General features: G+C 37.4%; 1 protein-coding gene across 1 annotated transcript; it reads right to left on the bottom strand.

Annotated features, from left to right (window-relative positions):
* Positions 1–923: 923 nt before the first annotated feature.
* Positions 924–22,823, bottom strand: atp13a1 (ATPase 13A1). The gene is given in 26 exon segments (XM_048188414.1): positions 924–1,396; positions 2,802–2,945; positions 3,833–3,944; positions 4,167–4,309; positions 4,393–4,589; positions 7,369–7,483; positions 7,610–7,797; positions 8,040–8,136; positions 8,238–8,431; positions 8,507–8,615; positions 9,467–9,592; positions 9,681–9,791; positions 11,424–11,599; positions 11,949–12,106; positions 14,122–14,242; positions 14,316–14,453; positions 14,960–15,086; positions 15,289–15,344; positions 17,438–17,567; positions 17,652–17,758; positions 18,566–18,635; positions 19,031–19,125; positions 19,128–19,185; positions 20,963–21,226; positions 22,225–22,314; positions 22,503–22,823. Coding segments are annotated over 26 exon segments (3,558 nt in total). The 3' UTR covers positions 924–1,285.
* Between the last annotated feature and the right edge of the window lie 17 nt (positions 22,824–22,840).

The raw sequence follows: 22,840 nt of genomic DNA, 5'->3' as shown, positions 1-22,840 counted from the left end.
AATTTAATTTTCTTGATTTTTTGCGAGTACCATGCTTTACCATGCCTCAGAGAAAAACACTATTTTGTCAAGTGGCTAACATAGCATAATCAGATGCAGCTTTATTTTTAGTAACAGTAATACAGCATTTTCTCCATCATACAATATGTTTTAAAATTAATTGCATGTCATTTATCAACTCAAGCCATCCAGCATTAATATGATATTCTAAAATCGATCTATCTGCAGTGTCTCAAACAAGTGTCTCACAGCAGCCGCTGAGCGAACGCACAGAGTAACGTTATAACATCATTTTCAAAACTCTCAAATGTATCTAATATGATAAACAGAGCTGCGTTACCTCATACTCATGATCGGAAAAGCGGAAGTGGCGCCGGCGACTGTGTCATAATAATAGTCGAATGTCAAAATAAAAGCTGCTCGTGAGGAGAGTGTTGCTCAATCGCTCCAGTGGCCTCTTTCAGCTCCCGCAACACTCACTCCTGCGTTGCTTCATACTACAGTAATGTTAATAATCGCATCCATGAACATGATTTCTTCCGGAGTCCTATCCCTATTCTTTTGCACCGTCCGTTGAGATGAAAACCACGTCCCAAGATTCCACTCTCAAACTTGGCGTCATCAAGCTACGCCTTTGTTTTGAATAGGCCTCTAGCGAACTAGTGGACAGAAAATATTACATACTGCACCTTTAAAGCTTCAAGTGACTATTGTGAAATAATGTACTTTAACTTTGCTTGCCTGAAAAAATTAGTTTGGCTAATATATCATATATTGCTGTTAGTCAAAAGCAGTACAAAATTCACTTGCTCTCTCGTTCAAATTTGCGAAGTCTTGATGAGAAAGATTCATGCAAATAAATAACCCAACAACAGTTTTTTTGGTCATTTATAAGTCTTTCCGAGGTTTATCTTTTTACAAAATGATGAAAACAAAAAAAAAAGCAACACTTCTCCAGAACGCCCCTGTCACAGCCGAGCGCGTCGACCGCACTGAAACACACGCTCACCCTCAACACAATACTGTAGTTTTCTTGGCCTTCAGAGAGGAGGGGGTGGTTAAAGATGTCAGTAGAAAGAAAATGAAGCTAAAGTATTAAGACAGAGCAAAGACAGAGACAGGGAGGAAAAGGAAACACTGGGGTGTGTACAGTATTGAGTTTCACGCCCGTCCTTTCGCATCTCGCAGAGTTTGCCTCCAGTGGAGCACCGTGTTCCTGTAAAGCCCGTTCACAGTCTGGTCACGAGGGGCAGCAGCTGCTTTGGTGACTGTTGGCAATAACAGTTCATTTAGGCAACCTCAGGGTTCCTTTGCCCAACAGAAACTGCAAAACTCTGTCCACCAGCAGGGCGGCGACAAAATCCACAACTAGGACCTGGGCTATTATTAACTTGAACTGCAAAGAGAAAAAGAATATAAACATACATATTAATTGTAAATAGCTATACATGTATACCACGGATAAGAGGCAAGTTAATTAGAAAAAGGTTGACTACCAATTTGCTTACTATATACAGGGTTTCTGCAGGTTTTATAAAGGTTAGGGTTAGGCTTTTTTTAAGATCTAATAAAGAACATTTAAGCAATAAAGTGAAAGGAACACAACATGTCAATATGTTCTCTAAGTGTAAATATCTAAGGAGAAACACAATGAGTTGTCTTAACAACACTTCAGAGTTTGACAATACAACTTACAACAGATCTCAATTACTTGTCATTGGTTTTACCGAAAAAAAAAAAAGAAAAAAGAAAGAAAGAAATAGCTTAAGGACCAGAATATGGAAATAACTTTTACTGAACCTTCTGATCGCACTGCAAAGTGCTGTTCTTCCTCAGTATTTTTGTCTTTTTTCCAGTGCAAATGTCTAAAGATTCTTAAAATCAAGATAAATTTACTGGAGAAGCTAAATGAAGTCTTGTTTTCTGTGAAATTGATCAAAATGAACCGAGTTTATGATTAAAACATCTGCCAGTGGTCTCATAAAAATCAACTTAATTCAAAACTCAATGACATATATTAGTTTAAGTGTAAACTCCATTAATTTGGTCTTAATTTCACAGAAAACAAGACTTCATATATTCTTTTTGCATCTCAAGTAAATGTATCTTGATTTAAGAATGTTTAGATATCTGTATTATAAAACAAGACAAAAATACTGAGGAAGATATTCATTATTTGCAGTGCAATATTTAAGACTTTAAGACTTGGATTTAAGACCTTAATTTGTGGAAGGGCAAATTAAGACTTTTTAAGACCCGCAAAAACCCTGTATATAGTATGCCATGCAACAAATTGGATTAGTATGTCTCACATCATATGTTGAACAGTCAAAGGCATCCAGGTTGGAAAAATATTTCAGGTGGATTTTTAGAGTATACATTCATTAGGCCTGTTGCGATTATTGATTAATCATCTGATCGTGGTTATTCAATCACAATTATTTGAGATGATAATTTGTGATAATGAGATTTGTGGGTTTGACTAGATGGCATTATTTTATATGTTATACAATATAATAAAATGTATTATGCAAGTAAAATAAAATAACGTATTATGCTTAGACTGCAAGTGCATGTACAAAAAATAATTAAATCGCAATTATTTGTATGATGAACATTTATGCAAACATTTTGAATGGCGGAATTTAATTAAACAGTATCCAGAGACAATTTTAATCACAATACTAGTATGTCACACAATACTAATGTAATGACACACTGCACGCATTAAAATACAAACTTTTCCATTGACATTCTAGTAAGTAATAGTTTGTGAATAGCGTGGTGTACTGAATTCATACCTCAGTTGGAATATCCACTAAGGCAAACTGCTCATTGAATTCAGGTGAAGATCCCGTCAGCAGCCCTACTATGGCCAGTCCTGATATAGCGATGCTCCACAGCAAGGGCCGGTTCTCCGTGAGAGACTCCATGAACGGATGACCCTGAACAAGACAAGTTTGTACAATTAGACAGGAGTCAGTAGTTCAAACAAAACTGAACATTTATTATTCACTTTAAATCTTCGACTCATCCGAGCTTGCAGTACTGTTATTGTTAACTAAATTCTATTAAAAATCACTTTCGTTCATTGAAATAAAGCTGAAGTAAAATAAAATGTAAATATTAGATTAAAAACTTCAATGTAAAATGGATTTTGTTTCAGTTAGTTTCTAATTGTTTTTAAGTGTAAGTACTAAAATGACTAAAACTGAAATAAAAATAAAATGAACCTAAACAGAAACATGAAAAAAGCACATAACAAAATTACTAAAAAAAATTTTTAAACTAATATCTGATAATATAAAATAAAATCTAATTCAAACTATTTATACATACTATAAAAGTATTTAAATGATACTAAAATAACACTTTCAATCACTGCACTTCAGGAAACGCTGCGGGTGCTTTGATTTCAATGACATTTGGCAAGTTTTGTGATAAACTGCAATGCAGTGTTGGTAACACCTTATCACAGACATATCTGTTGAGTGCGTGAACACAATGACCAATCAGAGGTGTTTACGAAAGCGCTCAAAACGTCACACTTGGTATCGAAGTCGGTACTTTTGACAACACTACAAACCAAACCCTAATCATATAGTAAGTACATGTAGTTAATGAATATTACTCGGTACATAAATGTACAATTACAATGAATCCAGGACACCTTAAAATAAAGTGTAACCCATTTGTCAATTCATTTTATAACAAAATATTCAAAAATTTCATGACAAAATATTTCCTTTAAATGAAATACAAAGGTGAAGTGCATGTTACACATCTATGAACTATCCCTTTAATATAATAATCACATGAACATTTAAAGTACCTTATAATTAATGGCAAATGTGGCCATTTGCATGGCCATGGACATGATGTATACAGTACTGTTAATGAGACTGGGCTCAAACTCTTTGTACAAGTCCACAAACCGCTCTGCCCTGCAAGAGAAAAAAAAAGAGCATGAGAGAGGTGAAACATGAAGCCAGACTGCAAATGTTATGAAAATCCAACACAAATGTGAACAATGACGTCACATGTGAAGAATGACTGGTTTACATATAACTTCGTACTACTGTAAGTGGTAATAAGATATTTCTAAGATTCCCACTTCTAAAATTCCACTTGCCCCGTTCATGTGGCGATAAGTGTCCTATTCATACCTGGGTGGGCTTCTGCTCTGTGCCCCCTTGTACAGGTACACCAGACTGCAGAAGTGAACTGCAAACTGCAGCAGCACTGTGAGGACAGTGTACAGGTTGAAGATGTTAGGTAAAGGCCGCTCTTTGGACAGGGTCTTCAAAGGCTGAGATGAACAGATGTCGTATTCAGTCAGTGAAATGCAGTTCATCAAATGACAAGCAGCTTTATAAAACATTACCATCTCACCTTTGACCTTGAGATAAAAAGAAAGCAGCCGGCCAGCAGCAGGCCCTGAAGGGTCGCCTGGAAGTCGCTGAATTTGACCCCCTCTAGGTAGAGCACAGACTGACTGTAGGCCAGAACCAGAGCGTTCAGCGCCAGGATCTTAAACATCTGCAGGGTGGTCACCAGAGTGCAGCGACCCTGTTTAATCACGTGACAGACTGAAAACAGATGGGACAATGTTAGGAAAATTGTATGCGGAACTAATAATCTGTGTAAATTTTAAAATACTGTTTTTGTTTTTAAAACGCTCTCATCCACACTAACGTTTTCCAAGTTTTTCGTCCACACCGACACGTCTGAAATCCCTTAAATCATCTGGCTGCGTATGCGTAAAATACAATAAAGGTTCACCGAAACGATACAGAGAGTTCTCACACTATTCTTCTGGCACATTTATTTTATTAGCCAAATATCACACCACTTACTGGTGTGTTTCAACTTTTGGAAAGTAAGTAAAACTCAAAAAGGCCAATGAAAAAAGAAACAATATATTGATTTGAGATTTTTTTTTTACAGTGTAGGTCGCACTCAATCGCCTCATGTTTTGCCGCAAGACAGCAATTGCGACTAAATATTCTATCATCTTTGCAGGAATGTAATATGAAGATTGTAGAAAGTAACATTTATTTTTAAGCAACACTGTGCAGGTAAATAGCACATAGCAGGCACATACCAGTATGGCCGTAGATGCCTATAGGTACAATATATGACTGTGCATTTTAAGTACCATGCATTACGTAATCAGAGAACTTTTTTGATGTAACGTAAAGTAATGCATTACTTTACGTAAATTTAAACATTCATTTTTGGGGAATTCTTTTGAAGTAATGCACACTACTTTTAAAAATGTTTAATTAAAATTCAACACTTTTCTCGATAACAGTCACTCAGACATGCACACTTATGCATGCGCAGGACAAGACACAAAGTACAAAAGTAACTAAGCACATTACCTTAAACTTTCAATAACAAAAGTTGTACAGTAGCTAATATAACCCATAACGTTAGACGTTTTGTGTGGCACACATAGCCCTAGGGGTCAGGAAATGTTCTAAGTGGTCAGAATATTATCATGTTCTAAATGTGTTTTTAAAAGAAAATAACAGTGTGTGGTATATATGTTGATGAATGCATTATTGTGTTAAACACATGCAAAAAAGAACTTCTCAGTGAAAAAACACCTGCAAGGCCAGGAAGAGAGCGAGCCTCAGCCAGGATAGAAAAAGTAACGCAAAAATAATGCAACATTACTCATAAAAAGTAACTAAGTAATGTAATTAGTTACTTCATCAGGGAGTAACACAATATTGTAATGCATTACTCTCCATAAAAAGTAACTAACTAATGTTTTCATTGCTTTTTAGCGAGCAACTCATCTTTGTAACACAAAATTGTAACACATTACTTTCTATAAAAAGTAACTAAGTAATGTAATTTGTTACTTCATCAGGGAGTAGCCCAATATTGTAATGCATTACTTTCAATAAAAAGCAACTAACGTTTTCATTGCTTTTTAGCGAGCAACTCATCTTTATAACACATTACTTTCCTTACAAAGTAACTTAGCAATATAATTTGTTACTTCATCAGGGAGTAACACAATATTGTAATGCATTACTTTCCATAAAAAGTAACTAAAGTAATGTTTTCATTGCTTTTTAGCGAGCAACTCATCTTTGTAACACAAAATTGTAACCTTACTTTCTATAAAAACTAAGTAATGTAATTAGTTACTTCATCAGGGAGTAACCCAATATTGTAATGCATTACTTTCGATAAAAAGTAACTAATGTTTTCATTGCTTTTTAGCGAGCAGCTCATCTTTGTAACACATTACTTTCCTTACAAAGTAACTTAGTAATGTAATTTGTTACTTCATCAGGGAGTAATGCAAAATTGTAACATTACTTTCCATAAAAAGTAACTAACTAATGTTTTCATTGCTTTATAGCGAGCAACTCATCTTTGTAACACAAAATTATAACACATTACTTTCTATAAAAAGTAACTAAGTAATGTAATTTGTTACTTCCTCAGGGAGTAACACAATATTGTAATGCATTACTTTCCATAAAAAGTAACTAATGTTTTCATTGCTTTATAGCGAGCAACACACCTTTGTAACACATTACTTTCTATAAAAAGTAACTAAGTAATGTAATTAGTTACTTCATCAGGGAGTAACAATATTGTAATGCATTACTTTTGATAAAAAGCAACTAACATTTTCATTGCTTTTTGGCGAGCAACTCATCTTTGTAACACATCACTTTCCTTACAAAGTAACTTAGTGATGTAATTTGTTACTTCATCAGGGAGTAATGCAAAATTGTAACATTACTTTCCATAAAAAGTAACTAAGTAATGTAATTAGTTACTTCATCAGGGAGTAACACAATATTGTAATGCATTACTTTCCATAAAAAGTAACTAAGTAATGTTTTCATTGCTTTATAGCGAGCAACACATCTTTGTAACACATTACTTTCCTTACAAAGTAACTTAGTAATGTAATTTGTTACTTCATCAGGGAGTAATGCAAAATTGTAACATTACTTTCCATGAAAAGTAACTAAGTAAGGTTTTTGTTACTTTTTTTAGGAAGTAACGCATCTTTGTAAAACATTACTTTATTAATTAGTTACTTTATTAGGGAGTAACACAATATTGTACAGCATTACCTTTCATAGTAGCTTTTCCTTTAATAGTAACTTTTTAATAGTAACACTGCATGACTAAACATGCGTCAATGTTTTTGAATACTTCCATTGTCTCGGTCCACACTACAAATTTATCTACGTGCTCCACCTCTTCAAAAATGCTGTATCAGTGTGGACAGAATGCAAAAAAAAAAAGAAAAAAAAAAAGTGTATATCCGGATTAATGTAGACAGTCTAAAATGAGAACGTGAACTGATCAAAAACATGTTCAACTTACTGCACTGTATGGAGGAGAGTTTAGAGGTGAATGGAGCAGCAATGGAGGCGTCGCCCAGTTTAACCACCTGAATCTGATCTTCTTCTAACTCTCGCAGTACCTGACTGATCCTCTCCTATAACACAAGGCATTTATGCAACATAGGGTCACACATACGGAGGAAATAGTTCAAGCCTAATAAATGTGAAAACTCAAAACATGATCATAGAGGAGGGCCGTTTTAAAAAAAATAAAAAAAAACCTTTTGTGCAGCTAGTTGCTCCTCTCTCTGGGCCATCAATCTCTGTCTGGCTGCACGGGAGCTGAGTTTGCCCCCTGAACTCGGGACTGGTGGTCCAGGTCTGGGCTCTCCAGAGGAGTACTCTTTGTCTTTGCTTTTCTTCTTTTTCTCAGGCATGCGCTCTGGGGCGTTAGCCAACAAGGCCACACCTGGTAAACACAAAGGACATGTTACGATATGGGTACATCTACTGATTAAAGTGATTTTCGATTGTTTTTAACTAAATTTAGCTAAATTTACCATCTATGACATGCTTCTGAAAGAGCTAAGCATGTTTTGAGCCCAGAAAATACTTTTGTTGTATGCTAGATTTGTAAATGACACATGGAGAAATCCATTACATGTGTGTTATAAATGTCTGATTTTAACACAAGTATGTTTAATAACTCACCAATGTGGGCATGTTTGAGCGCACCCACATCATTCGTGCCATCTCCACACATCAGCGTAACGAAACCCTGTCCCTTTAGACTAGTTATGACAAACTCCTGCACAGAAAAGAGAATCAACACTGTTAACCATGTTCAACAGCTCAACAACAAACCATACGGTAAAGGTTAAAAAGGTTTCTCAAACGTGTCAAGCTGACCTTCTGTTTGGGGCTGACACGAGCAAACACTCGCACATGAGGAAGCAGGGCGTGGAGTAAACGGGGTTCGTAGGTCAACCTGGTCAGCCCCTCTCCTGTCACACAGAGGTCGTACCGCCTGATCAAATCTGAGACTGAGGAAGGAGGTAGAGGGAGGCACACGCTGCCGTCTATGGACACCCACTGCCATTCAGCTGCAAAGAAAGAAAAATAATGAAATGGATTCAAAACATGTTACTCCAGCTCTCTGTCAGAGGCGTTACACACACCTTGATTGGGGCCTGGCTGTAGTACGAGCGTGTGCTCTTTCTGCATGAAATGCAGCTCTCTGGCCACATGACACGCAGTTAGAGGGTTGTCACCTGTGATCATTACAACCTGCGAACAGACAATGTGAAAAATGTTAGATCTGCCTCAGGAAAACAAACAGGCAGCCAAAGGTAAAGGACTTTAAATGGCATTAATTGGAAAACTGGTTCTTAATAGACTGAACTGTAATAATAAATGATGAATCTAAAGACAGGAAACTATACTGCCCTACAACACACACATTACACTTTTAATCAAAATCTGGTCTTTTTATTTTGGTTGCACATACGCACCACTTTTGTGCATCCCTGGTAATAATCACATGATTCTTTGATTAATAGAAAGGTCAAAACAGCAGCATTTAATTGCAATGGAAATCTTTTTGTAATGTTTTAAATGCCAATTTAATTTGTCCTTGCTGAATAAAAGTATTCATTTTTCAAAAACAAAATTTTACAACAATATTACTGACCCTTCAAACTTTTGAATGGTGATGTATATATAAATAAATCACAACAATTAAAGGGATAGTTCACCCAAAAATGAAAATTTTCTCATGTTGTTCCAAACCTGTATGAGCTTCTTCGTTCTGCTGATCTCAAAAGAAGATATTTTGAAGAATGTGGTTAACTGTATCAGTTTCTGGTCCCCATTGACTTCCAAAGTATTCTTCAAAATATCTTCTTTTAAGTTCAACAAGAAAGAAATTCATACAGTTTTGGAACAACTTGAGGGTGAGTAAATTATGAGAGAATTTTCATTTTTGTGTCAACTATCCCTTTAAGTAACATTTATAGCAATGGAAGCATGTTTGTTTACATATCAAACATTTATATGTATTATTTATACACTTTTTTTTATACATTCAAATATTCAACTGTTAGCAAATACATGTTAACATATTAAGTTAATCCACTCACATGGTGTGAGGCCTCTTGTATCTCTCTGATGACTGCTTTGCTGTCGTTCTTGAGAGGACAGGACACGACCATGAACCCTGCGAAGTGCAGGTCACACTCCAGCACCTCACGGCTCAGCTCCCTCACCTGCACACACACAGAGAGCGATCATAACAGCCTGTGAGAAACAACAGACATTCAGCGTTTCATTCAGGGATCACTGACGAATCCCTACCTGCTGATGGCTCAGATGGCCCATCTCTTTGTATCCCAGTGCAAGAACTCTCGCTCCTTCCCGTGACATCTCTCTGTGCACCTCGTCATAGCTGGCTGGACACTCGCAGAACTGAACAAACAACAATGCCTTAATAAACTATTTATGACCAACAATTTACAATGAAGCCTGACGTTATTATGCACAAAATAATTCTCATCATTTCAGGTCAAAATGGCAGCAATGAATAACATTCAATTAATATTAGGTGTGCTGTAACCCTCACTATAGTCAAAATCACAGTCAATCAGAACGTATGCGGAGCGCGTCCATTGTGCGCCTGCGAAAGAAGAAATTCCTTTCCGTATCAGCAGGTGGCAGTATCTGAACAGAATGATCAGATGGTCCGACTGACCAACATGTTGAATCGGCTGAAAAAATGCTGACGGCCGACGGTGCAGAACACACTGAGAAAACTTAGTCGGTCGATGAACAAAAACTGCCTGATGGCCGACCGTCAGCTTGGTGTGTTCCAGGCTTCTCATTTGAAAATTATAAAATATACATTTTTATTAAACAGACAGTTTACAGGACAATAGCATTACAAAAAATTTCTTATTTTGTTTAATATTTTTATTTAAAAATAATAAAATTCAAATAATTATTTTATAATCATACTGAATGGGTCAAAAACTGTGGGAATGTGGCCTATAAAAACTTGAGGAAATAAGTTTAAAAAATAAAAAGTGTTTACTTTATGGTTACTGAAAAATTGAGTTGATTCTATTAGAAAAGCGAAGTGTAAACACCCACATTTTTCAAGTTTTTTCCCTAAATGGATGGTTCACACTCAAATTGAGTAATTTTGTTTCATTTTTTGTATCATTTGTCAAATTCTGTGTCATTATTCCTCTTTTTATCATTTTTATTCTTAGATGAACTAGATGCACTCCCCTACAAAATCTCCCTAATCATTCTAGAATAATTAATTTCCAAACAGAGCTAATTCAATTTATCTGGAGAAGGGTCTTGTATTTTCCACATACCCCGGGTAAAAGTTAACCCTGGGACTCGTGTGTGAGGGAGGGAGGGAGCAGAGCTTCTCATGCTAAGCTAAAGAATGCAGCATTTCCTATTAATTACCTTCTGGCAGCCCGCCATAGTCTAATCTGTGTTGCCACAGTTAAAATATTTTAAAACTTCTCATAATAACATAAAAGGTCTGTAACTTTGTTTGGCACCATTGCTTTGGCAAAGTATCCGTCAATCGAACTAAAATTGAAAGTGCAATATGGCTTTGTGCCCGTATCAAATCACAAAAGACTGCAATTTAATTAAATAAGCATATAGATTGTTTGCACTGCGTGTTTCAAATCAAAGTCCGCACTTTGCTTATGTGGTCAGCTCTTGATCCGGTATTTTCCGCATCTCTGAATGGCTGAGCTCACAGTGAATGAATGCAGTGAACTCCATCTCTGCATGTGCTGTGAGTTTAGCGTGCATTTGGGGAATGTAGAGGGCACTAGCATTATTTCCATTATTTTCATAGGAATATGATTCAAAAGATGGCATTTCTCTAGGTGGCTTGAGGTACAGTGTCCCTAGAGGAACAGAGGTACCCCCCACCCCCGCCACAGTCTCACAAAGTCCTGTGGGAAACTTGTGCATCTTATTCAGTGTTTGTCAGAGCCAGCACAGATATGTGGTTATATAAACCACAGAGAACAAACTTACATATACCTAAAGAGCAAAAGAGATGCTCACCATGTCCTTCAGGGTCTCAGGTGCACCTTTAACAGTTGAGATATAGCAGAGCTCACTGGAGCCCATTCGCTCATATGACGCCAGCACTGACATCCTCTTCAGAGCACTAGCGAAATGAAACCTCTGATGGATCTTCAGCCCTGGAGTCTTTATGCCACGAGGAAACACCTTCTCATCTAAACAAAGGGACAGAAAGCATGTAAAACATCAATTCAAAGTTTTTCTGCCATTTTGACAATTTCAACATTTTGCTGACAAAAATAGAACATGATGGAAAATGGATAAATTACTCATAATGATCATTTGTAGTGCAGTCACTGAGCTCGGATGAACAGATCTGTGCAGTGCTTGAAGTGGAAAAATAAAAGTGGCGGTACTCCCGATGCTCAGTTCAAGAAGGGAGGGCTTTCGTACGTGCAACATGTCGGAAGTGCCGGTACGTAAGGAAAACTGGTGGTACACTAAAAGTAAAAACAGAGTGCGTACTGGCCCACTTCAAGCACTGGATCTGTGTTTAAATCGGACCTTTAGTGAGCGTCCAGTCTGCTGCCGTCAGCATGGCCTTCTCCAGCGGATCACCCACCAGCTGCCCATCATCTAGCGTGACCAGCGAATGACACGTAGCCACCACCCGATGAGTGTCCACTGGTATCTCTGACACGGGCGTCACTTGTTTCCCATCTCTAAGGAAAGAAGGAACACAAATAGAAAAATGGAATCTTTTCACATTTCCAGGGTTCTCAGAAGTGGAAGTCATCATAGGCCACATACACACTGCAGCTAAATTCGGTTGTCACCTTTTAGTGCTTAATCCCGTTCTGTTCACACGCAGTTCAGTAATTTATAGGAGTGACAATCGCATTGTATTACCGAATTAACTGCTGAAAAATGCAGGTAGTGGCAACCGCAATTACAAAAACTTGTGTGAAGTGTGCACGGAACCGAAGTGAACAGCTAGTTGTTAATGACGTATTTAAAACGTCAGAGACGTGTCTCTCTTTTTTATGCGTGGTGCAAGAAAACCACAGGGAACGATGTACAAGCCTTGACTCAATCATTTTGCCAGATCTTGCTAGAAAACCAGTGAACAAGCCCATAATAAACCAAAATAAATCAAGATGCTTTGTGAACTCTGAACTTAATCGCTTTATGAGCCAAGCCCAAACAACAACCCCAAAAATGCTTATAATAAGAGGACATAGCTACACTGTGAAGCAGCCTTAAGCCCGGAACACACCAAGCCGACGCGGATGAACTAGTGGAGATGAAAGCAGACTGCGGGGTTGGCTCACGTCGGCAGCGTCTGGGTCCAATGTTGCCCTGACACACCAAACCGACACTCAACACCTGACGGCCAAGAAGCACGTCCGTTCTGCGCCTGCGTAAGAAGAAACGGCTTTTTGCACCAGTAGGTGGCAGTAGCTGAACAGCCAATCAGAATCATCAGATGGCCCGACTGACTGATGAGCTCCGAGTCAACATGTCGAATCGGCCGAAAAAAAGTCAATAAGGACCAACGCTGCGGAACACACTGAGAAAACTGGGTCGGCCGACCGCTGGCTTGGTGTGTTCTGGCCTTTAAGCATATACAAAATACGGCAAAATTGCAGAACATAATGAGTCTTTGGTTGCTGTAATATTACTCTGGTAAAAATAGCAGATGCCAAACACGTGAGACGGCAGCGCTGCTATGGTTTCCACGGTGTCAATCATCAGTTTCGGGAACGAGTCGTGTTCTGTACACACGCAGAGAGATAATTTAGAGGATTCACACTCATGTGAATGGAAACTATATAATTGATTGATTTTGCCTTCCCATTTGATCCAATAGCAAAATATAAAAGTTCACGATAACATTTCTATGACTTTCCAAAAAGAAACAAATATTAATAGATAGATTACAGTGGTCAGAACAAGAAAGATGTCAAATTTGCCATCAATCTCTTAGCCATTGTTTTAGAAACACTCACGCTGCAGCGTTAATCAGCGTTTTCTGATGTAATGCCAAGGTAATAAAACAGAAAGTATAGACTTATAAATAAAAATATAAAACACTTTTATATGCTATATTTATTAGGGCTGGGACAATACATTGATTCTCAATTCGCAATGCAAAGAATCTGGAGCGATTCTGATATTTTCCGATCAATCGCGATTCTCTCACGAATCGATGCTGAGCTTAGTTTTTAACAGCAGATGGCACTATGTGCTTTAGAAACACCCGTACTCTGCTTGCTTTCAGTTCCTTTACACACACCATTTAAACCTAAAATAATCATTCATAAAGTTTGGTTAAAGCGAATTTATTACAAGGGTGTTTGCAGTGGGCTGTGTTTACATTAATCATGCGTCATAAAAGCATTCTGAGCCAAGTTGCAAGTATATTTAACCACTTACATGACTATGAACGCATGAGCACTCTCCAGCACTCTTCTTCATGAGCATTTGAGTGTGTAGTTAAAAACTAGCCTAGAGCGCCATCTGCTGTTAAAACAAAGCTCTATTCGAGAGAAAAAAAATCAGGATCGATCCAGATTCATTGTATCACGAAACGAGAATCAATGTATTGTCTCAGCCTTAATATTTAAGATGTTAATAACCATGGAAATGTGTTATCACAGTCTGTGAAAAGGGTCCATAATGAAGAAGGAAAACTCTTTCAGGATGATTTTGCGAGTTGTTATGGCTCAGACTTTACCTGAGCCCCGCGACACCACGAACAACCAGGCTGTCGCTTGTCAGGGTGCCAGTCTTGTCGAAACAGCAAATCTCCACTTTCCCAGCAAAGGGGATCCTGAAAGGTTCTGTGCAAAACACATCTGGAAGAGAAGAATAGTAGAGGATAAGTCTGAGAAGGGAGAGAATAGTGCAGAATTCAGTGCGGTCACTCACAGAGTTTGGCCAGCGCTATGAGAGATGTGTTAACAGCCAGTGAGAGCTCTATGGGTAATTCAGGAGGTACTACTGACGTGAGGATCAGAGTACACTCCAGAAAGAGCTTATACTTGTTTCTGCTCGGGTCCTTCGTCCCTGAAAAAAGAGAGAGTGAAGTATGAGACAGCTGATACATTATATCTATTGCTCCTCCAGGACCATGGATAAAACACTAAAAACTGATGCGATATGCTGTTGATATGGGAGCAATTTTATATCACTTATATGTAAAAAAGATACATTCTACCATTTTGAAAAAATTAAATTAAATTAAAAAATGCTTGGAATAATATAAATATCTCACAGGGGCTTGTAAAGAGTACAAGAGACATTTAAATTAGCAAAAACAGAGAGGAAATTTGAGGAAAGTTTATTAAGATATGTTCTTGAGTTCAAAACACATAACTGAACTGAACAGAGATTCCAAGCTTTAACTTATCTTAAAAGTAATTCAGCAGTAACTAAAGAAGATACATTCTCTGTGACATTTTGGTGCAGGTTTTAGTGTTTAACAGTATTAATCCTCTTCCAAAAAAACAAAAAAAAAAACAGCTAGTCAACTATCCTGCCCATCCCTGTGAAAGGAGAGGAAAGTGACTCACCCTCGACCCAAACATACACAGCTGCTGCAATGGCAAAAACCAACAAGAAAAGGATGAAGATAAAGGTCTCCAGATTGTTGGCTGTTACCCTCTTCACGCCAAACAGAATCGTTCTCAATAATTTGCCCTAAAAACAACAAAGGTTCAGACATTTTTAAGATGCAAAATTAAAGGAGGGTGTTATGGGGTTGCGACTCATTTTTCCAACTCTATCCCACCTTCTTCTCTTAATTGTTTCCTGTCAATATTCCACTGTCCTCCAAACAAATAGTGGCAAAACGTCCAAACAAAAGACTTTCAAAAACATGGCACTTGATCAAGCACCTCACCTGAGAAGTGTAGAATCCAGTCCGCAAAACATAAGCAACACAGCCATTGTCTACAGCTGTGAAAAGACAGAAAAAGAGAGAGTATGATTACTTATACATGTGATATTTATCCTATTAAATCATTTAAAACTATTAAAGTCACTATGAAATCAAAACTGAAACAATTCTTGTTTTTATGGAATATTGCAGTATTTACTATAAATGACTTATCAGTGCACGTCGTTATTTTTTTTAATTCATGTGCCCTTGTAATCTTTAATCAAAATAACTTCCCCTTCCTCTTGTAGCTCATCTCTTCTCTGATGATGTGTTTACTGACGCGGGATCAACCTGTCACTCACATGAGATCACAGCAACAGCAAACCACAACCATCCAACAATCCAATCAACTCCCCATGGACAAAGTCAAGTCATGCCCTACATTTTTTTCTTGTTCAAGATGCGGTTTCACTCTGATATATCTCACAAACGGAAAGAAAAGACTATCTCAACTTCCGTTTCATGCCGACTTTAAAGGGGTACTTATCCTCTGGCAAAATGAGCTCACAATAAAAATTGGCTGCCTATGCGGTGCTACCTGACAAGAAAAAACAGAGAAAAAAGGCTGTTGTCTTCCCTTTTTCCAAATAGGTAGGAAAACTTCATCACCCATAATGCACAAGCAATGTCGTCATTCAAGACCACTCCCACCAGTCTGCTATGGATACTCTTGACCAGAGTTAAATACCACCTTGTTTTAGTAGGAAATACTTCCTAGCAAACATTTAGTTATAATGGTGTCGACTTGTATTGTTCCCGGATGCAAGAATTCAAACAGTAAACAGTGGGACTGAGTTACTTTCGGTTTCCAGTGAAGGATCCAGTGCATTGTAGGCAGCGGCTAAAGGCTGCAAAGAATCGTAAACTGGATGACCACGGACAGTGTTTTATGCCAAACGAATGGAGAAAAACTGAAAGAAACTGCTGTTATGTCAGTTCCACCCGAAGCAAAACGCCATCACCTACAGGTAAGAAAGCTGTTGCCATAGAGTTCAATTTTTACCATAACACTGCTTAAAGAGTAGACAAAGTATGGTAAAATTTTCAGCGATAAACCTACCCTTACAACCTAACTGTTCTGTTAAAGGATTAGTTCACATTCAAAAAAAATTTCTCCTGATAATTTACTCACCCCCATGTCATCCAAGATGTTCTTGTCTTTCTTTCTTCAGTCGAAAAGAAATTAAGGTTTTTGATGAAAACATCCCAGGATTATTCTCCTTATAGTGGACTTCAATGGGCACCAAACGGTTGAAGATCAAAATTATAGTTTTATTGCAGCTTCAAAGGGCTTTAAACAATCCCAGACGAGGAATAAGGGTCTTATCTAGCAAAACGATCATCATTTTCGAAAAAAAATACAACTGTATATGCTTTATAAACACAAATGATCACCTTCCAAGTGCTTCCGCCAAAACCGCACTTTCGTATTCTTAAAAAAAGCTTACGCAGTATGTCTTACGCCTTCCCTATTCTACTTACGGAAAAAATGGAACTTGCGCCATGTTCGTTCCGTAAGTAGAATAGGGAAGGCGAAGGACATACTGCGTAAGCTTTTTGAAAAATACGAAAGTGCGGTTTTGGCGGAAGCACTTGGAAGGCGATCATTTGTTTATAAAGCATATACAGTTGTATTTTTTTTTTTAGAAAATGACCGATCGTTTCTCTAAATAAGACCCTTATTCCTCGTCTGGTATAGTTTAAAGCCCTTTGAAGCTGCACTGAAACTGTCATTTTGACCTTCAACCGTCTGGAGGCCATTGAAGTCCACTATAAGGAGAATAATCCTGGAATGTTTTCATCATAAACCTTCATTTCTTTTCGACTGAAGAAAGAAAGACAAGAACATCTTGGATGACATGGGGGTGAGTAAATTATCATGAAAATTTAATTTGAAAGTGAACTAATCCTATATTAATGCTCTGTCGATCTGTCTGTGGGCAGGGATACAAAAACATGCAGGTAACACAAAGTGAAACATTGTTCACTTACATATACTATCGACAATACAATAAAATCGTTGACACTAATAAATCTAAGGTTTATTGGGCATTAGAGCTAATGCACACATAAAAGTTCTTAAGGACCAATCACAGCTGTGAGTACTAACGTTTCAGTCCAGCACTGGTTCGGAGAGGCGGGCTGTGCTGAACCACTTTGGTGCCACCTGAGATGACATGAAGTCGGGAGTCTGTCTGCAGGTCCAGGATCCTGTCAGGGTCCAGATCTTCTACAGGCTCCTACAGACAAAATATAGCCAATTACAGAGAGCAGATTTTGCTGAGGTTTGGTGCTGATCCTGTAGAGAGAGATACCACACGCACCTTCATCTGAGGCACAGACTCTCCTGTGAGCATGGCCTCATCCACAATGCAGCGGCCTCTCAGTAGCAGCACGTCACAAGGAACCAGGTTATCCTGAGGAGACCGTCCTGTGATAAAATGACAAATTCATTAACATGCTAGTGAATATCACATTAATATTTGGATCTTTACTATGAAATCAGTACTAGTAAATTAACAACAAGTGTAGTTGATCACAGTAACTACAAACATGTGACAACCAGAAGCCAAATACTTTTTATTTTAATTTTGAACAGTAATTTAAAAAGCCAGTACGATTTTTTTTATGGTTTCAAAGAAGTCTGTTATGTTCATCAAGGCTGCATTTACTTGATGTGATTATAGACAGGATTTTTTCTGCATTGAAAATATTTTGGCAGACGCCATAATGAATCTTTGTCCTTTGTCCTGTCCTGATGATACCTGCCATTCTGCAGTACCGGTACCTGCTGATAGCCAGTTGCTTTAAAACATTCCCACAAGTGTTTGTGTAACATTCACATTTACAATGTGTTTTTGCAGCGCTGAGCTTTGCAGCCAATCACAGATATATCTGTTGAGGTTGTGAACGCAATGGCCAATCAGAGGTGTTTAAGTTAGTCAGAATCTGCTCTGAGTTTTTGTTCAGCATGAGTTCTGCACACTCTTGAATCTTTTCATTATAACCAACAGTATAAAAACGATGTCAATAACAGATTCACTGCACAGCTTCATTGATTGTAACGGTTTTCACAAGAGTGCACCTTTGTGTACCTTGTGTTTACGGTCAGTACTTGGCCCTCAGTTCACATGGGTAGGGTACATTGTACTGTGTGTGGATGACCTTTTTCATCCGCCACCACCAAAGACCAATTTTGACCCAGGAAAAACCCTGAGAAAGATTACATAAAACTCACCAACTGAGACAATGTCTCCAGGAACTAGTTCATCACTGGATACAGGCCTCCATTTTCTGTTCCGATAGACCTGTTACAAATGGAAAGACCTCAAATTATACATATCGCTCTTACTCTAAATCTCTGTTTATTAATGAAGCAACAAGGCAATACTTTTACAAAATAGTTACTGCATTTATAAAACAATAACTATATAACACATTATTCTATTTAGCATATTCTTTGAACACCATACTTTCAATAAAATATGTAGTCCCTGACAAGCATACAATAACAAAATGCTTTTTAAATATGGTAGCTGTGCATATATGTTACTGTATTGTGGATGATATCACAAAATGGAATGCTGCATTGACCAATCAGAAGACAGAGCCAGAACTGTGCGCATTATGATAAGAGTTACATGGGAATTTCACTACAGATGAACCAAAACTGGAGCTGGAAGCCGAAGGCCGTCGCAGTTACCTGGATCATGTAAGGTTTGTTCCCCATTCTGCGGATTTCTGACATGTTCCTCATCTGCTGCTGCACCAGAGAGGCTTCAAACGCCACAAGCATAAGAGTGTAAAGACGCTGTAGTACCAGTACTCATCCAAACACCACAGACCCACACAAAACACCTGCAGGGGAACAAAAACATGCAGGTCATTACATACCACAGGGTAGTGTTTCTCAATTCTGGACCCAGGATGTAAATTTGATACATTTTTAGTGTTAAAAAGCCTATAGTAACACTAACTGCTGTATTTACTGTAGTAACACTAAATGCACCATGGTGTTGTGGGATATTCATATAGAATTTTATTATATTATTAATGTAGACATGTATTAAAGGAGTAATAGAATCTAATTACTGTATTTTTTGTGATTAAGCTATACATTTAAATGGATTTAAGCTACCATTTTTCATACAAATAATATAGAAACCATATAGTTACATTTTACCATGGTATTGAGGTGCTATATGTGTGGTTACCATGATCTAAATGTATGCTACTATGGAAGACCAAGGGTTAATTTTGATAAACATTCAGAATATATAAATTTTACCATATAAAAATGAGGTTGTTACAATGTTTTACAGATGTTACTGTTTTTGTTAATGAATATTAATTTACATCTGCATCCTAACTCAAGCTACTACTAGTGTCAACTCAAGCTACTGTCAAATGTGCATTTCTAAGTGACAAAACATGTAATATTATTAATATTACAGCCTGCGCTGCAAGCTGTGCCGAAGAAGATACACATAATCATAGTCAGGCCACACGATTTGATGATTTTCTTGATTTGAAAGAAACAATATCACCCGTTAGCACATGCAGAAACTAAGAAATTAATTTTTCTGTTAAGATTTTGTTAAGGAAAAAAGACTGGCAAAGTGTAAAGTATTCAAAAACATGAAGTGTTTGTTGTGTTCTGACAATAAAGAGCATTTAACCATGTATAGACCTTATTCACCTCATCTTTGATTTTTAATGGGAATGAAAGCGAGGCTGTGAGGGATAGACATACTCTCTTTCAGTGGGTTGTACTGCTGAGAAAACGCTGCAAAAATATCTTTCCAAGAAATTTCTGTAGGCAAAAAACTCTAGACAACATGAGCTGTGGAAAATTATAATTGCTTTGGGAGCTTTTTACAGCAGATGCCAATGAAAACATGGGAAGCCTCGCGTTCATACCCGACATGCCGCTGCTCTGAATATGTTTATTACTGTCTTTGGAAGATTTTTGTCTTTCAAATCCATTAAAATGCACAAATTCATTTCATTTCATATGTACACATAATGCAGGCATTCCCAAACTTTTTTGACAGCCAAACCTCTTTTGATCTGGTTGGTATATGTAATAATTAAGTCAATAATTTAATAACACTTTCGCATATTCACGGTTCTCTGATTTCAATTAATGGTCACATGACAAGCAAGTAAACAAATAAAGTATAAAATAAAGTAAACTTTTTAGCATTTGTTGATATGTTTTTTATATTTATTTTCTTTTTGTTTTAATAATTAATTATTGTTTATATGATATTTATTTATTTATTTTTAATTATTAGCTTTTCATGATCTCAATATCCCCTGCAGTTCCTTCATAAACCGCAGTTTGGGAAACCCTGATGTAATGTAACGTTCATGTTGTGGATAACAAAAAATGGAATATATTTTCTCTTTGTATTTTTGATATCAATATGGTATAAGATGGTCCTATTCAAATCAATGTTATAAACAAGTTACATCAAAAGTACTAAAAGTAATCAAAAGTAATCTAAAAGTAATCAAAAAGTAGTCAGATTATATTACCTAAAATGTGTAATGTAATAGATTAGGTTACTAACTACAGTTTTCATCATGTAATTTGCAAGTAATCTCCCCAGTAGAATAAAACCAGGTGTACCTGGAAGACAAAGAAGGGAGCTGTGGCTCTCTCCTTGAAGAGCTCCAGGAAGTCCGGCACCACCATCTCTGCGCGGTTGGTGCCGTAGCTCTTCTCTGCAGCCTGTAGCTGAGCCTCCTCCTGATAACCTCTCCAGTTCTGGAAATGACTCATGGGAACGTTGATCGGAAACGCCACCTGCAGAAAGCGCTTCTTCTCCTTGCTGTCGTACACATAACGGATCTTCTGGAACTCAAAGGACAGGCTTTCCGACCCATCCTCATTCTGCACACACACACAAAAAAAGGCACTTCACAAATACATTTTTCATTTTCCACACCTTTTGACCAATGAATTATCATGACTTTTCCAGATGTTCATGATTTCCAGGACTTTTGAAAATCTGATATCTAAATACTGGAAGTAGAAAAGTATGTATATGTATGTATATATATATATATATATATATATACATTTTTGCAGGCATTCAGTTTTTAAAATGGTATGACTGTGTGACAACTGTATAATAACATCATATCACATTTAAAAATAGCTATTATTGCTTTTTTGTTTAACCCTCTGGTGGTCTTTGGTCATTTTAGAGCAAAGATATTACGTTGTGAATTTTTTACTTAATGGTACAAAATTTGGTGACTTTTGTGGTACATGAAATATGAACACAAAAAAAATAATGGACGTAACTGCAAAATTCTAAAAAAAAGTCTTGTGATATTTGCAATCAAAAATGACCGCCACAGAAGAAATACAAAATGTGAAAATACAGAGCAATTTCTATGGTACAATCAACAAATCAGCCATGATGAAATATTCTTTGATAATGTCTAAATGTATATCCAAATGTAAAACCTAAAAAAACTAAGAATTTATGTCAAAAAAGTTCTCTTATAAGCAACTAGTGAATACATTGTGTTTATAGAGAACTATTACAGGCATCTGCTGGTTATGGCATAATATGATTTTCTTTATTTCTCCCATCAGATAGCACAAATATGCCCTCTATGAACTGGATTTTAAAAACACTATTAATTTAAAGTAATATAAACAATATTTCTAAGTATATTTGTTTTCATTTAGGAATAAATTGTGAATAATTTAGGAGGTGAATATTGTCTAAAATCTCCTCAAAATACAAAATATTAAAGAATATTATTTAAACAAAATAGCCTACATTAATTTTATTAAAATGCTTATCGTCTTTGTTCTGTTTTGACCGCCGAGGATCACAAGCGTGACCCCTAAACACCAGGAAAAACAGGTCTCACCTTATCCCTCAGAAGAGGCACTAATTCAGCTGAACCATTGTTGGGTGTTGGTATAACTTTTGCAAAGGTGGCTTTGGCTGGATCAGACTCCTGTTTAAAACATAATTACATAACTCCAGTCAGCTTACTGTGCATTACTATGAGATGTCCCAAACATATGTTTGGGTGTTTGACTTGCTCAGCCAAGTCAAACTAAGACAAATAAAGAGAGGGTTACCCAAATGTGTTAGTCTTTCAAAACAATGTTTACATTGCACACATATGTTTTTATGTGTCACCTTTGAGCAGGTGAGCCAGCAGTGCGCGTGCACGGACCAGTAGCCAGAAAGCACTGTCAGGACGTGCGCGATCCCGAGAGCGGCGAGCGCCAGCAGGCCGGCCTCAACATACTCGGACGCCCCGTAAACTCCAAACCACGTATATAAGCAGAGCGGGTAGAGGAAGAGAAACGGGAACACGGTACCGTGCAGAACGCGTGACCTGCGACTGTGGAGAGACACTGATCTCACCAGCTCATCGCTCGGTGCGCGAGTCTGCGTCCCCCCCGGCCCATTAACGCCGTCTGCGGCCATATTCCCCTCTTTTTTAGCTTCATCCATTCTAGAGTGTGCCTTCC

This window comes from Megalobrama amblycephala, linkage group LG1, assembly GCF_018812025.1.
Source record: "Megalobrama amblycephala isolate DHTTF-2021 linkage group LG1, ASM1881202v1, whole genome shotgun sequence".
Lineage (NCBI taxonomy): Eukaryota > Metazoa > Chordata > Actinopteri > Cypriniformes > Xenocyprididae > Megalobrama > Megalobrama amblycephala.
This window is presented reverse-complemented; position numbering and strand designations above follow the sequence as displayed.